Here is a 15382-nt window from a genome sequence, read left to right as displayed (position 1 = left end):
TATGTGTTCGAATCTGGTTAAGCGAATCTCTAAGTGAATCTTCCATTTGCCCCAAGTGTTCTACATTGTTGATCTTATCAGGGCTAGTAGAATTCAAGATTGGTAAAGCATTTGTTTAGGGGGGCATAGACCATAGTAAAATTTCACTGGAACATAAATTAATGAAACGTAAAATATGGCTCTCCAACCCAAATTTTCAGGTATTCACGTTAGTCTCTTTTTTATTTCGGAAAGTTGGGTTTGCAATAAGCTAGATTGGTTACTTAGGTCCTGTAGAAAAGAGAGAGAGAGAGAGAGAGAGAGAGAGAGAGAGAGAGAGAGAGAGAGGAATATAAAAAGCATACAATAATGAAAAGTTAAGACCAAGAGACTCGAATGGTGAAATATCACACTGGAAGTATGGGTTTGCATTCTTACCTCAATCGTTTGAGAATTGAAACAAAAAGATCTGCTTCCATCGATGGCGAGGCTGCTGTAAAAAATCTGGGCTGAAACAAAAAAATTGTGTGGAAGAAGAAACGGGAGAAGAAGCAATGGGAGAAGAAGCAACGGGGAAGGAAAGAAGGAGATGAAACTCTTCGTATGCCACAATTACCATTTAATTTCAGATTTTTTATTTTTTTATTAGTTTATTAAATAGTTTTAAATTTAATTTAAAATATGATTAATTTAGATGATGTGGACAGCCACATCAGATGCCACTTAATGTGGTATATTAATGTGGTAAGAATATCATTGTTCTATTATTTTTATTAAAAGATACATTTATATTAAAGGGCAAGGAATAAATTAGTATCGAATTAACCATTTATAAAATTCGTACCTAATTCTCATTTACAAATATAAAAAGTTATCATTAAACTATAATACTAAGCGATCTAAATTTTAAGAGTACTAAAAGATTATAAACGGTTCATGAATTTAACAATAACACAAACCTGGGCTTAGAGTCCTTAGTCTAATAACAGTTTGGGCAGCCTTTTTCTTGGGCCTTGTTCTTTTTATTTTCAAATAAACATATATGGGCCCACGGCACATCGGCCCTTTTCTACTCCCTTACTTTCCCTCCCCTTCTTCTTCTTCCAACGCAAGCTTTTGGAGCCAAAAAATTGTTGGCCATGGCGAACAGCGAAACCTCCGCCGATACTGCCCGGCCCTGGCAGTCCTACAACACCGTTTACACGAACGCCAAAGCCGGTGCGTTTCTCACCTAAATCCCAATTCAAAATTCCAAAAAATTCTAGGCTCCTAAATTCAAACAATGAATTCGAATCGAATTTACATTTCCGAGTGTCAATTGAGTGACTATTTTTCCATTTTACTGCTAAATTGTCAAAATTTCAGGCATGAAAAAATTAATTTAATTAATTCGGTTCGGTTTGGTTTGGTTCGGTTTCTAGATCACTAAAATCGAACCGAACCAAAAGAATTTGGTTCGGTTTGGTTTTTTCAATTCGGTTCTGTTTTTTGGTTCGGTTCAGTTTTTTCGGTTTCGGTTCTGTTTGGTTTTCGGTTTTTTTTCGGTTTTCGATTTTTTGAACCCACCCCTAATGGCTGCAGCCATGGCTGCTGCTATGTTTTGTTTGTTGCACCTTACTTGAACTTCTTCATCAGACTCCTGATCTTCTCGTCTCATTTGCGCCCATTTTGCTTCTCTTTTGGAATTGGATGAGGGCCCCAGTTGGAATCTGAAGAGGATCCAAAGTTGAAATTCATTGCAAACTTGAATTGAAAGAGATTGAATTTAAATAGATTGAATTCAAAGTTGTGTGAATTATATCCCAATATCCGCCCTATTTATAGCAAAAAAAAAATTCAAATCTAACGGTTAGCTGACGTCAGCTACCAATGGCTAACTGACGTCATGCTGACGTCACTTAGCCGTTGGATTTGAATATAAGTTGTAGTTTTCAAATAATAAATTATGTCTGGCCTTATGGCCATTTGGTCCTCGGTTGGAAATGGTTTTTTGTGAAAGAGCTAAAACGAGCTCTCTGGCTCTATGACCCTCGATTGGAGACGAAGGCAAATATGGTCTGTATTGTTTATTAAAATATTAATATCTTAGAGAATCTTATTAGGGGTAAGAGGGCTAAAATGAGCCTATTGACCAGCCATTGGAGATAGCCTAACCTTCCCTCCTCTTCTTCTTCCAACGCAAGCTTTTGGAGCCAAAAAATTTTTGGCCATGGCGAACAGCGAAACCTCCGCCGATACTGCCCGGCCCTGGCAGTCCTACAACACCGTTTACACGAACGCCAAAGCCGGTGCGTTTCTCACCCAAATCCCAATTCAAAATTCCAAAAAAATTCTATGCTCTTAAATTCAAACCATGAATTCGAATCGAATTTACATTTCCGAGTGTCAATTGAGTGACTATTTTTCCATTTTACTGCTAAATTGTCAAAATTTCAGGCATGGAAGGCGTCGACAGGGAGAGAGTGCAGAGGATAGTGTACGAAATGAGCAAAGGATCGCAGTACTTCCAAAACGAGGAACGCAAAGAGGCCTTCATCAGGGAGAAGATAGAGAACATGCGAGCCCGATGCGCGAAGCTCAAACCAGCAGACCTGGATCACTTCCAAACGGTGCGTTTTAGTGTTTCCAATTCAATTGTGTGATACTTTTTTTTGGGGATTTCTGTGAGATTTATTGGAATGGTGGTTGTTTGGTGGTTTCTAGGTTGCTGATAAAAGAATTTTGGAGCTTGAAGCGACGCGGGACCTTTCGAGGATTTGGGTACATGTGGATATGGATGCTTTCTATGCGGCTGTCGAGACTTTGAGCGACCCGTCGTTGAAGGGGAAGCCCATGGCTGTTGGTGGCATGTCTATGATCTCCACTGCTAATTATGAGGTGAAAGTAACTCCACATTACAAGTGTCGCAATTTCGGTTGCAGTGGAATTGCATATTACAAATTTATCTGTCCTGCATTTACCTTGTGAATGCATATTGATAATGTGATCACTGCCACCCTGCAGGCAAGGAAGTTTGGGGTTCGTGCTGCGATGCCTGGTTTCATTGCTCGTAAATTATGTCCCGACTTAATTTTTGTGCCTACGGATTTCGAGAAGTATAATCATTACAGTAGTTTAACTAGAAAAGGTTAGCTGTTGTTTCTTTAGGTAGATTCTTATTGTAGGTTTTTTATGCCAGGTCCTAACTTTAGGTCGTGACTTATTTTTTTTTTGGTAGTATATCAGAAGTATGATCCTAACTTCCTCGCTGCTAGTTTGGACGAAGCATATCTTGATGTAACTGAGGTTTGCAAAGAAAGGGGCACTACTGGTGAAGAAGTAAGTGTACATGTACATTTTTTATTCTTTGTTTGGAATTGACATTACCCTTTCGCTTTTGAAGTTTTTATGTTAAACCTCATTTTCTGTTACTTTTCCTCCATAAAGATTGCCAAAGAACTCAGAGCTGGTGTTTATGAAGTGACTGGTCTTACATGCAGTGCTGGAGTGGCACCAAACCGTCTACTTGCTAAGGTTTTTCCAACAACTCATTGAATGAAATATGTTACATCGATACGAATTCAAGTGTTTGCAATATGGTATTGTGCTTCGATTCACTTTCGTTGTAAAATAAATATGGATGTTTCACATGTTGTCTAGTTGATAAGATGTCAAAATAAATAATTCACTGTATACATGTAAGCTTGATAAAAAGATGAACTTTCTGCTTTTTTAGTTAGCTAATGGTAACTAAGGTTTGCAAATAGACGCATGCTACTGCCAACTGGCAAACAAGTAAGCACATCTAACTATTAGTTGCCTTGATATATGATATCGCATCTTGACATTTGCTTTTGTAACTTCTCTTTTTCTCAAGCCTTTTTTTAGCTTTTTATGTATAGGTTTTATGTTTTAGGCTTTAGAGTTTAGATATTATGACCAATACTGGATTTAGATGATTTCTTCAGAACATCTCAAATGCTTAGGCCTGTGTATGCACACAATTGAATTAAGTCTCCTGATCTTATTCCTCAGGTTTGCTCAGATATAAACAAGCCAAATGGACAGTTTGTTTTACCAAATAATCGGGTGGCTGTCATGACATTTATATCCTCTCTTCCTGTCCGAAAGGTATATCCACTTTTTGTACATTTGTTGCAGAATAAACTGTACCATTATTGTCTTTGTTGGTACAACTATGGTTCACATAATAGCAAACTTTTATGTGCTCATTAATTACATTTCACATACTAATGAAGATATGGAATTGAAAACTCTTATACAGATTGGGGGCATTGGTAAAGTAACTGAGCATATATTGAAGGATGCTCTTGGGATTAGTACATGTGAGGAGATTCTGCAAAAGAGCAGTTTAATTTGTGCGCTATTTTCTCGATCTGCAGCAGGTTAGCACTCTGTCCATTCCCATGCATATCATATGATTGGAGACACCACCTGTTTCTGTTCAACATCCGCTTCTCCTATCATGTATTGCAGATTTTTTCCTCTCAGTGGGACTTGCCATTGGGGGAACAGATACTCCTGAAGCAAGATTGAGAAAAAGTATAAGTAATGAGAGATCATTTTCAGCCACAGGGGATGAAGCATATATTTATCGTAAATTGGGTATGTAGTTCTATTACTCAAGAATTAACTGAAAGTCATGACTCATCACCATTTAGATTTAGTAACTTGGGTATATTTAATGCTTGCAGCGGATATTGCAGAGATGCTATCTACTGATTTGCAAAAGGAGGGTCTTTGTGGGCGAACATTGACTCTAAAACTAAAGACAGCATCGTTTGAGGTATTTCTTCTGATGCTTTATCACCAATTCTTTTGCCTTGCCAAAGTAAGATTGTTCATGCATTACCATCAGTAGGGCTATTTGTGATGCATGACTCCCCTTGTATATGACTCTTAATTCTCCCATCAATTCTTTTTTTGTTTTTAGCTGTGATCAGTATTTTCTTGCTGTAAAGTTTTAAGTATGTTCTACAATCTACAGGTTCGCACCAGAGCTGTGACTTCGCAAAAATATATATGCTCAACTGAGGATATTTTGAAGCATGCTTCAAAGTTGCTTAAGGCTGAACTTCCTATTTCTTTGAGGCTGATAGGTAGGCTGTTGCACATTATATACAAGCATGCAAGTATAAATATTAAATAGTATACTTGATGTCAGATTGAGATGTAATTGTAAATATGATTGATAGTTTGAGATGTACATTATATCAAGCATGCAAGTACAAATAGTAATGATGCATCTTTACTCATCCACGGTGCATCTCAATGGTCCATATCCACTATAATGACAGACATAAAGATGATCAGTAATCAGACAACTTGATGTCGGATTGTCCGTCATTACATTTAAACATGAATTTACCTGATCAATAGTCTTAATACAATTTGTAAAACATGTTACCAATATATTATGAATATGGTGATATTCTATTAATAGACATGATACTGGATTTCATGTACGACAGCATTGCCAGATGTATATGTATATGCGTATAAATATATATTTCAGAAGGGGAATGATATTAAAGCTCAATCTTGCAGCTCAGGTTGCTTAGGGTTAAATCTATTTTCATCTGTTGTCAGGCTTGCGGGTGTCTCACTTTGATGAAGAAAAGGTTGGTGCTCCATCTGATCCCACACAAAGAACTCTCACGGATTATATTTTATCAGGAAATGTTTTAAGGAAAAATGTGGGGAATCAGAGCTCCTTGGAAATGGATACTAATGGTTGCTGCATGATGCATGGTGAAGAACCCTGTTTATTTGAAGATGGCCATCAAACTTCTCGAGATTCTCTTGATGGAAACCACTTAGTAAATTTGGACGACAGTAAGTTTACTTTGGGAAATTTTGATGAAAAGGAAGAAGTTTATGAATCTACGAGCAGTGTAAATGCAGAAACGGTGTGTGTGGACATACAGAATGAGGACAACGTACAGGGTGGAGTGTCACCATTGTTGGCAGCAGGTCATTCTTTTTCTGGGCAGTTTGAGGGCAGTACCCTAGACAGAGTGAATAATGTAACTAACAACCGTGAGGACGTTGCAAGTTGTTCGGTCAGTCAGAAAGAGTTACTTTTGTGGTTGAATGACTACAAGTGTTCGATATGTGGGATAGAAGTGCCAGCTAGCTTCGTTGAGGAAAGGCAAGAGCACTTTGATTTTCATCTTGCTGAGAAACTTCAGAAAGAAGAATCTGGCGCTGACTCAACATGTATGCTGAGGCAGAGGTATGTTACACTTTCATTTGCTGCTATTATTTTCTCATACCCATCAGCTACGAATCTTCTCTAAATGTACAATTTTGAGTTGAAGTATGATGTTAAGCGGTTGACATTGTTACTGATAATCCGCACTCGCCTGATTACAAGAGAACATGGTTTGCATCTTTAATCTAGTAAAAAGTTTGTTTTCGTCCATAGATCTTGTCTATGCTTGCCATCGAAATAATTTATTTTATTTTATCGACAACGACCTTATACGTTGAGTTTCTAACTTGCCTCTCTCCGTAATCCCTTTTTTCTTCTCTTGATAAGTTAGTTTTACCTGATATTTTTGGTTAGAAACCATGTCAGAAATGTCGAGAAGGATCATCGTACAAGCCAAAGGAAAAACAAAAGGCCGAAGCTGTCCCAGAAAGAAGGCAAACATATACCTATCGATTCATTTTTCGTTCGGAGCAACCAGAACTTCTAGGATTATACTTTATTTGTTATTGTCTGTATATCTGTACATGTCCCTGTATTTCATTTATTTGGTAAATATCAGACTATTATGTAGATTAATTAAGAAGAGGGGAACATGTTCGAAACTATTACGATAATTTAAGAGATGAGAAAGTTTCGAGCCCGGTACCCACCAGACTATTTATGTGAATACAATCACAGAATGTGCAATTTGTAAAGATTTGGGTTCTAAATGGATCCGTCAAGAAAAGTTCCTTGTGTTCCTTATTTGTAAATCCACAGGCTTCCTACAGAACTTTGCACGTTACTTCCATTCTCATCGTGAGCTTAGCCAACCATCACACTCCCTTAGTGAAGTCCATTGCAAATCTGAACTACATTATTACTAGTCCATTGCAAATCCGTCAAGAAACTTCATTAAACTCTCTCCTTGAACTAAGATTATAAAGACTTTTGCTGCATGTGGTCTAATATTCCAGTAAATAAGGTGGAATATTCCCTCTTCTTCCCCTTCATATGAATAACTATACAAAAAAAAGAAGGAATTTTAACGAAAAGATCTCGATACTGTTTATTTTAACGAAAAACCACATTTTTACACTAAAAAGTCAATCATGGTACTATTTATTTTACCTTTTATTTTGTCCTTATCATTAAAACTCAAAGTTTTCAAGTCATTTTCATTAGTTTTCTTAAAAAAAAATATTATCAGCATAGGACACATGATGGTGGTGGTGTAGCCACGTGTAGCTTATCTAAAACCAAACTCCATCACGGTAGCCAGTGTCTCCAAGCTTTGAGATATGAAACTGAAAGAATCCAATTCTTCATGCTTCTGAATCACTTCACAAACATTTCTGTAAAAGAAAACCCCAAAACCCTAATCCCAAAAATTAAATCAGAAAAATATGGAACTATCATCCATATCAATGATTTCAACTTCCAACCTCTCCATGCCAAATCCAACTGTTCATTTTCGCCGCACCATAAGCGTTTTAATCCGAACCAGAACCCGAATTGTTTCTTCATTACTCACCCCCACTACCCTTACCAAGAAAAGTAGAGAGGCCGGCACCGGACCCACAATGCCAACCATGGCTGAGATACTGGACTCATCAAAATCCCAGAAGCTGGACCTGCAGCTCCAAACTGTGGGACCCTTTTTCAGAATCACGGCCAGAAGCTTGGGGACGAAGAAAGAGCTCGGAAAGGCCGAGGGGTTCATAAGGGTCTGGCTGAAAGGGAGGATCCTTCACTTGGAGTCCATCAGACTCAAGAGAGAGACTCTGGGGATGGAGAAGTCGATATTTGGGATCGGTTTGTTTCTTGGAGCTGTTGCCGTTCGGTATGGATACGATTGCGGTTGCGGAACGGCTGAGCTGCTGGCTATCAATGACTCCGATATTTACCACCACAAGGTTCGTCTTTTTATTTTCTGTTTACAGTTGACGTAGTGAAGAAGCTCTATTTCTTATTGACGGTTTGTTTGTAAAAGGTTCTGTTTTATACTCTCATAACACAAATAGCAAAATGGTGAAGCGTCTAATTTTTTTGTTCAGCTTGTGCGGTTCTATTCAAGAATCGGATTCAAGGCTGTACATGAAGTAACTGGTTCGACATTTGGAGACTTCGCCCATATGCTGGTCTGGGGAGGAATCGGGACCCGAACGGATGCCAGTGTTGAAGCGCTACTGATCAAATGGTGCACCAGGTTCAAATCTCCAAAGTGACCATTGGACCGCACAACCTGTTGTTACTAATACATTTGCAGACTGCTGAATGTGATGGCTGTAATACTGAAATAGAAATGTTCTCCATACACATCGATTTTATTGAACATCCCTCTGCGTTCAAGTCTGCTCTCAAGCGGAAGATTTTCATGCTTTTGCTGAACATCCCTCTGCGTTCAAGTCTGCTCTCAAGCGACGGAGAACTTCTATGGCGCAGGTTAAACTGGATAGAGCGAAAAACAAAAAGTGGATGCTGCTCCATAAACTACTGAGTAGACGGGAACAAGAAGTTCCAAGCCATTAGATAAAATCAGTGGGAGATGCAATACTAGTTTGGAGTTGATTTGTAAGTGTGTCAAGATTTATTTTTTGGGAATTCCCAGCCAGTGTGCAACTAGATCATATAAGTAAAATCCTTCGGTTGTCGCTGAAATGATTTCGAATTTCAGATGCAGATTGCTTTGAAACACTAGCACTAGATCTGTTGAACCGGCAGCTTTCTAAACTGATAGAATCATACAGATCTAGAAAAACTTATATCAGTAGAAACATCTATCTAATAATTGCATCAGTTGCAGATGAATATTGCGAAATTGTTTAAGGGGCAAGAGAAAGTGCCAGTCCAATTTTAGGAATCCTGTCAAGTGCCTTGGTGTTGAACTCGCCGGAGATAGACAAGCGCGACTTGGGTCTAATACTGTACTGCAGGAGAGTCTTAACATCTCCGCTACCATCGAGTCTAGCTTTCACCACTGTTTGATGATCAACCATGCACGATCCTCCAACTGTCAAGGTGCTTCTCTTTGTTGAGAGGTTCTGAGTGAACTCCACCACTGCTGCATTCTTCTTTTCTTGATCAAGATAATGAACGTACGATGCTGTTACCAAGCCACCCTTGTTTCCCCTAAACATATCACAAAGATAGCATATTAGAAACTCAAATCTGCATTTTGGCCTCTACAAAATTTGTCGATAAATTTATTTTTAATCAGACGCTTTATCCGCCTTCATAGTTATAGGGTTTGTAGATTGAAATGAAAAGACTTACAGAATTATTGAAGCATCAGAATTGAGACTCTTCATGCTAATGCCTGCATTACATTTGGAGAAAGTGCTGGAAGCAGTCTTGTATTCTGCCTCCATACCGATGACAAAGCTTACACTACCGACGGTTGCTGAAAGGTTGATTGCAGGGGACTGGCACAGAGAAACAGACACAGCTGCGGCACCATATTCTTGGCGTGTTTGAAACCGGAGCTGTGAAACCAAGACGAGTGAGTTGATTTATAGTTTGAATTAGATGTGATCAGCATGCAGCATCGAAAGGGTGAGCAATTTCGGCAACAGAAATTTCTTTTATTTTGTTGTTATTTTTTCTATGGCAGATTTCGTAACAAGAACACCAGCTCAAGGAGTATTTCCAGACAAAAAGATTGTCAGACAATGAGACCAGTACCTTGCTAGACTTGTACTCCGGCAAGCTGAATGAAGCTGAAGTCTTTGTGCATGACGGAAACTTCGTACCTAATGTTCCAGTAACCTGTCATAACAAGGGGGACATAAAGAAACGCTTGATCCGAACCAAAAACAGCAGAGCTCAAACTTAATAGGGAACAGTAAAACTACATAAAAGAACCAAACCCACTTTTGAATCCGTATCAATTCGGCAGTTGAAGGTGGCATTCTTGTATGTGTACGATCCTGCAACAGCTGCACTTGATCGTCCTCCAATCTTCGCGGAGGTTGAACATGTAAGGTTCTGAATACAAACCCGAAAATACTCTCAACTTTCTGTCCAAGGTTTTAGAGGGGGTGCCAATATAAGAAGAACATACCACTCCGCCATCAATGTGGGATGAGAAACTGAACCTCTGGCCCTTGGAATATCCCGCTGTAAGCAAGTCTGCCGGAACCCAAGAGAGGTAAGTTGTAGGAGAATCCTCGAACAGGCTTTTTGCGATGCAAGAAACGAAAAACACAGAAATCTGGACAAGAATTAGAGAGAAAACCTTTAGCTTTGTGACCGAAGTCGGAGAAAAGTGGAGGGCCCTTGCTGCTGGTTGTGCTTTTGCTCTTGCTCTTGCTTTTATGCTTAGGCTTGGAGGAGGACTTGCTCATTTTTCTTGACGGAGACACCAATGGACCTTACAGAAAGACGACCATATCAAAATATAAAGCTTTTTTCTTTTGATCGACTAGAGAGTGGAGACACTTGTATCGTTGTCTATTTTATCGCTTGACTCGTCTCCTCGTCGGCGCATCCTACCCGCAACGGGTAGTTAGCCAATACCAAACTTTTTGAGATAGGGTGGTGCTTTTCACACACACGTCTTGTTGGAATATATTAGTATTTTAGGTATTATATTTGTTGGAATATATTAGTATTTTAGGTATTATATTGTTTGGGTTTTCTTATAAGTTTAGTTTGGGTCTAGCTTGTTAGCATTAGGGTTAGGGTTAGTTTATTATAAATAAAGTGCTTTGTTATTCATTAGATAATTAGTTATTCACAATGTAGTCTCTTAGGGTTTTGTAGCCGTTTCGACATTCTCGTTTGTTTAATAATATTCCTATTATTATTGTAATCTTGTTCGTTACGCACTATGATATTCAACTTGGTATCAGAGCAGATTTGATCTTTCGGGATTTAATCTGTTCTTGATAGGTATCCATGTTGTTTGTTTGATATTAGTTTTCAGTGTTAGTTTTGAAAAGGATTTTTTTTTTTTTTTGCATATGTTTGCTTTGAACCCCCACCAGAATCTCATTGCCATAGCACGCTCACCCTGCCCTGCAATCAAATTTGAGGATTGTTGCACTTGTTTGGAGAAAAGAAGAAGAAAAAAAAGAAAAAAAAAGGAAAAAGGAAAAAAAATTTGTTTGGAGGTTTTGACGCCCACATGGGCAAGGAAAAGAAAATGGCTAATGGCTTGTTTGCTCATTTTTTTGTGTTGGAAGCCCACACGGATGAGTTTTGTTGTGGAGTTTACTCGTTTGTCGCTCGAGTGATAGTTGTGTTTGTTCGTTCGTTGCTACAATTGAGATATGGAAATCTCATCCATTTAGTGATGGGTTCTTTCCATACTCTCAACATTAGCTAGTCAAGAATCAAGTCAAGTTTGCCAATTTGCCAGTCAAGTCAAGTCAAGTCAAGTTTACATGCCTGCCAGTCTGCCTAACGGAGCCAGTCCGCATTTGCTTGTTTGCAAACCCATGTCGTATACCAACATGAGTTTGACGGGAGGTGTTGGAATATATTAGTATTTTAGGTATTATATTGTTTGGATTTTCTTATAAGTTTAGTTTGGGCCTAGCCTGTTAGCATTAGGGTTAGGGTTAGTTTATTATAAATAGAATGCCTTGTTATTCATTAGAGAATAAGTTATTCACAATGTAGTCTCTTAGGGTTTTGTAGTTGTTCCGGCATTCTTGTTTGTTTAATAATATTCCTATTACTATTGTAATCTTGTTCGTTGCGCACTATGATATTCAACTCATCTCAATTTCCGATCGTCGAATCGAATGAATTGAAGAAGATTAATGGATAAAAATAACAAATATGTATGGGAGTAAAAAAATGTGTGTAAATAACACTACTATTTTAGATATAACATGTCTCACAATCAACTTTTTTTGTTTTGGTTGAAAAACCGGGCTAAATGCTAATAGCCCAAACAAAATTATACAACAATAAATTTAGACTAGGACATCTCACGTTGATCCTCACAAACAAAACTAACTGAACCTAAAAGAGAATTATCAAAATAAAAAGTTGTCTAAATCTAAATTAAGACTATAGGTCGTTAAACTATCGACTACAAAATGTTTGTGAATGGTTGAAGTTTAATACTCACAAGATTGATAAACCCTATAGAATCGAATATTTGCCCCATTTGTAAGCTTCTCCGTATTTGTTTAAGTTTAATGTTGATGGTTGCAAGAGCAGAAATAATAATTTCTTGTAAGTGTTGTTTGGTAAATGAATTTTAGTGTTTTGTGCCAAATGTGGGCACATGCAAGATTCTCATTGCTGAGCTATAAGAACTTTATTTGGATTTACAATTGGCATGGAGATTATGGATTAATAAATTACTGGTGGAATCAGACTCTGCACTCATAATTCATTTGATGTTGCAAGTTGCTGGCAATCATCATCTTTTGGGTCCTCTTATTTTGGTTTGTTAAAAGGTTGCTTTCAAGATCTTGGCAATGCAAACTTTTTTATTTTTTTATTATTACAACAACATTCTTATTAGAGATTAGAGACATTGGAACGACTTGAGACGATGTTAGAATAGAATCTTTATCTCCAAAATCTTCTCCATAATTATCAAAGGGAATTGTTATTAGCACTTGTCATGCCCCAGACCCAGGGTCGATAGGATCCCACGCCCGGCGCGTGTGTAAAAGTAAAAGTAAAACTTAAAACATAAAACAAAAACAATAACTTCTCTTATACAAGTAACTATTACAAAATCCTTACAAAGTGTACAAAAATAAGAAAACTCTTAAATCCCTTGTCTAACACAAACTTAGTTTGTCTAACACTTGTCTTGTCAAATAACTCATCTGTAAAATAAAAAGGTGAGGGATGAGTAACAACTACCGTCGCTCAGTGAGTAGAATATGTAATATGCCAGTTAAGCAATGACATTTTAGTCAATATAGAAAATACAATAGTAATATCAAATCATTAATCACGTAGTGCCATATCACAATAATAATATCACATGCCCAAAAATATAATCTAATGCTCAACAATATAAAATATATTCTCAACAATATAATGTATATTCTCAACAATAATTAAACTATTGCTCAACACTATAATCTATTGCTCATCAAATTCTCCAACAATAATATGCTTGCACACAAGTTTATTCAGTAGAAATTTTGATATGAACAGAACTGAGTGTAATATAAACGCTTGCCTTGGATCCAAGTAGGTGTCAGTCCTGTCGTACATGTTGTAATAGGGAACTCTGACTCGTATGTGACAGCGCATTAGCGCCAGTCTTCACGTGATTATAGTACACGCTTAAAATGTCCACCTGGACACCCAAATCGCGATGTGATGGGCGACACCTGGAAGGTGACGAAGCCATAAAGTATAGTGATGTAGAAAATGTGAATAAATTAAAACCTAAAAGTGACTAATTTAGAATGCGCATGTGAGCGGGGATTGAACCCATATCACATAAGTGATGTCAGAGCATAGATAAATTGGAGTAAAAGAAGAGTAATGACATTTATGCCGAAAGAAGAAGTCTCCTACATAACAACTTTTGCCAACCATCCTCATCGTCACAAAGCCTCTGCCACTAAAATCCTAGAAAGGCAAAAAACAGGGGTGAGTGGGGCTAACCAAAGCTTTATAAAAGCCTTTTTGAAGACATAATTACCCATCGCCGTAAAACAAGTATAGTTTCCAAAATATACATATTGCGTATAGTAAGAAAATACTTACCATAACCTGCAAAATCTCAAGAATTTAATACAGCAAAATATTTCGTAAGTATGCACATGACTTCCGTAACCACATGACTTTCGTGACCACATAATCTCGCATAAGCAAATATATCATATTGAATGCTCATCAACACATGTTGACACAAGAGTCCATGCAGAGGTATTATGATATGAACATGACTAGGTGTAACAATAATATAAACTCTAGTACTACAATCACGTGAAGACTGACGCCATGCGTAGCACATACGAATCCTAATTGACTAGCAATCTAGGACTGGACTGGCACCTATAATGGATCGAAAGTGAGCGTATGGCGCAATGTGCATATACACTTGAAAGCCTGAACCTGGTCCGGGCAAGTATTAACACCGGTGCAGCAACGATGAGCAGATAACGTAAATAAAATCAAACAGCGGTAAACCCATAACTTACGCCGACATAATACTATTCGCGGAGGTTGAACATGTAAGGTTCTGAATACAAACCCGAAAATACTCTCAACTTTCTGTCCAAGGTTTTAGAGGGGGTGCCAATATAAGAAGAACATACCACTCCGCCATCAATGTGGGATGAGAAACTGAACCTCTGGCCCTTGGAATATCCCGCTGTAAGCAAGTCTGCCGGAACCCAAGAGAGGTAAGTTGTAGGAGAATCCTCGAACAGGCTTTTTGCGATGCAAGAAACGAAAAACACAGAAATCTGGACAAGAATTAGAGAGAAAACCTTTAGCTTTGTGACCGAAGTCGGAGAAAAGTGGAGGGCCCTTGCTGCTGGTTGTGCTTTTGCTCTTGCTCTTGCTTTTATGCTTAGGCTTGGAGGAGGACTTGCTCATTTTTCTTGACGGAGACACCAATGGACCTTACAGAAAGACAACCACATCAAAATATAAAGCTTTTTTCTTTTGATCAACTAGAGAGTGGAGACACTTGTATCATTGTTTATTTTATAGCTTGACTCATCTCCTCGTCGGCGCATCCTACCCGCAACGGGTGGTTAGCCAATACCAAACTGTTTGAGATAGGGCGGTGCTTTTTGCAAACACACCTCAATTTTTGATCGGCGAATCAAATGAATCGAAGAAAGTAAGAATAACAAATGTGTGTGTAAGGTAAAAAAAGGTGTGAATAGCACTACTATTTTAGATAGGCTAAATCGTCAAAATAGTTCATGAGATTTGCATAACTCATCACTTTGGTCCCTGAGATTCCAAATCGATAAAAGTGGTCCCTGAGATTGTTCACTATCCATCATTTTGATCATTCCGTTAAAAACTTCGTTAAGTGTCCCGAAGGAAGTTTGGGCAATTTTCAAAGCTTCGTAACTCAATCATTTTTTAACCAAATTCGACCCATAATATATCAAAATGAAGATAGGAAAGTGTAGAATGAGATTATACCTATTTCGAAGCCCAATGGTTGCCGGAGATGGCCGGAAAATAGCCTCAAAGTTGACTGGTCCGAGTGAAAACTTGAAAACTCGCCGGAAATTGGGTAAACTTTAAACGTTCATA

At 38.1% G+C, this 15382-nt stretch overlaps 3 protein-coding genes and 2 long non-coding RNA genes across 10 annotated transcripts; 4 read left to right on the top strand and 1 right to left on the bottom strand.

Annotated features, from left to right (window-relative positions):
* Positions 1 to 1074: 1074 nt before the first annotated feature.
* On the top strand, positions 1075 to 6838 carry LOC126624767 (DNA polymerase kappa). 4 transcript variants are annotated; one of them, XM_050293876.1, is made up of 13 exons: positions 1075 to 1197; positions 2416 to 2588; positions 2683 to 2856; positions 2983 to 3106; positions 3197 to 3297; positions 3406 to 3492; positions 3994 to 4089; positions 4244 to 4364; positions 4456 to 4584; positions 4674 to 4765; positions 4967 to 5078; positions 5569 to 6214; positions 6548 to 6838. In XM_050293876.1, the coding sequence occupies exons 1-13, from the start codon at positions 1119 to 1121 to the stop codon at positions 6678 to 6680; spliced, it is 2067 nt and encodes a 688-aa protein (XP_050149833.1). In that variant the 5' UTR covers positions 1075 to 1118; the 3' UTR covers positions 6681 to 6838. The 4 variants fall into 4 exon arrangements, with proteins under 4 accessions (XP_050149833.1, XP_050149834.1, XP_050149836.1 ...); XM_050293877.1 differs by lacking the exon at positions 1075 to 1197 and adding an exon at positions 2099 to 2267 and having other exon boundaries at positions 4471 to 4584; XM_050293879.1 differs by lacking the exon at positions 1075 to 1197 and adding an exon at positions 2099 to 2267 and having other exon boundaries at positions 6560 to 6838.
* A 583-nt stretch (positions 6839 to 7421) lies between these two features.
* On the top strand, positions 7422 to 8833 carry LOC126624408 (uncharacterized). The gene is made up of 2 exons (XM_050293464.1): positions 7422 to 8088; positions 8230 to 8833. Exons 1-2 carry the CDS (start codon positions 7579 to 7581, stop codon positions 8398 to 8400), a joined length of 681 nt encoding a protein of 226 aa, XP_050149421.1. The 5' UTR covers positions 7422 to 7578; the 3' UTR covers positions 8401 to 8833.
* A 109-nt stretch (positions 8834 to 8942) lies between these two features.
* Positions 8943 to 14800, bottom strand: LOC126624407 (mitochondrial outer membrane protein porin 2-like). 3 transcript variants are annotated; one of them, XM_050293463.1, is made up of 6 exons: positions 14596 to 14800; positions 14422 to 14489; positions 10046 to 10159; positions 9857 to 9940; positions 9449 to 9657; positions 8943 to 9304 (listed from the first exon to the last, which is right to left on the bottom strand). In XM_050293463.1, the coding sequence occupies exons 1-6, from the start codon at positions 14702 to 14704 to the stop codon at positions 8998 to 9000; spliced, it is 891 nt and encodes a 296-aa protein (XP_050149420.1). In that variant the 5' UTR covers positions 14705 to 14800; the 3' UTR covers positions 8943 to 8997. The 3 variants fall into 3 exon arrangements, with proteins under 3 accessions (XP_050149420.1, XP_050149419.1, XP_050149418.1); XM_050293462.1 differs by lacking the exon at positions 14422 to 14489 and adding an exon at positions 10236 to 10303; XM_050293461.1 differs by lacking the exons at positions 14422 to 14489; positions 14596 to 14800 and adding exons at positions 10236 to 10303; positions 10410 to 10674.
* Positions 9550 to 10187, top strand: LOC126624410 (uncharacterized). The gene is made up of 2 exons (XR_007624102.1): positions 9550 to 9674; positions 9786 to 10187. It is a non-coding gene; the product is annotated as an uncharacterized LOC126624410 (long non-coding RNA).
* Positions 10628 to 10985, top strand: LOC126624409 (uncharacterized). The gene is made up of 2 exons (XR_007624101.1): positions 10628 to 10756; positions 10791 to 10985. It is a non-coding gene; the product is annotated as an uncharacterized LOC126624409 (long non-coding RNA).
* Positions 14801 to 15382: the final 582 nt, after the last annotated feature.

This window comes from Malus sylvestris, chromosome 5, assembly GCF_916048215.2.
Source record: "Malus sylvestris chromosome 5, drMalSylv7.2, whole genome shotgun sequence".
NCBI lineage: Eukaryota > Viridiplantae > Streptophyta > Magnoliopsida > Rosales > Rosaceae > Malus > Malus sylvestris.
Note: the sequence above shows the minus strand (reverse complement) of the source record. Positions and strands in the feature narration are given on the sequence as shown.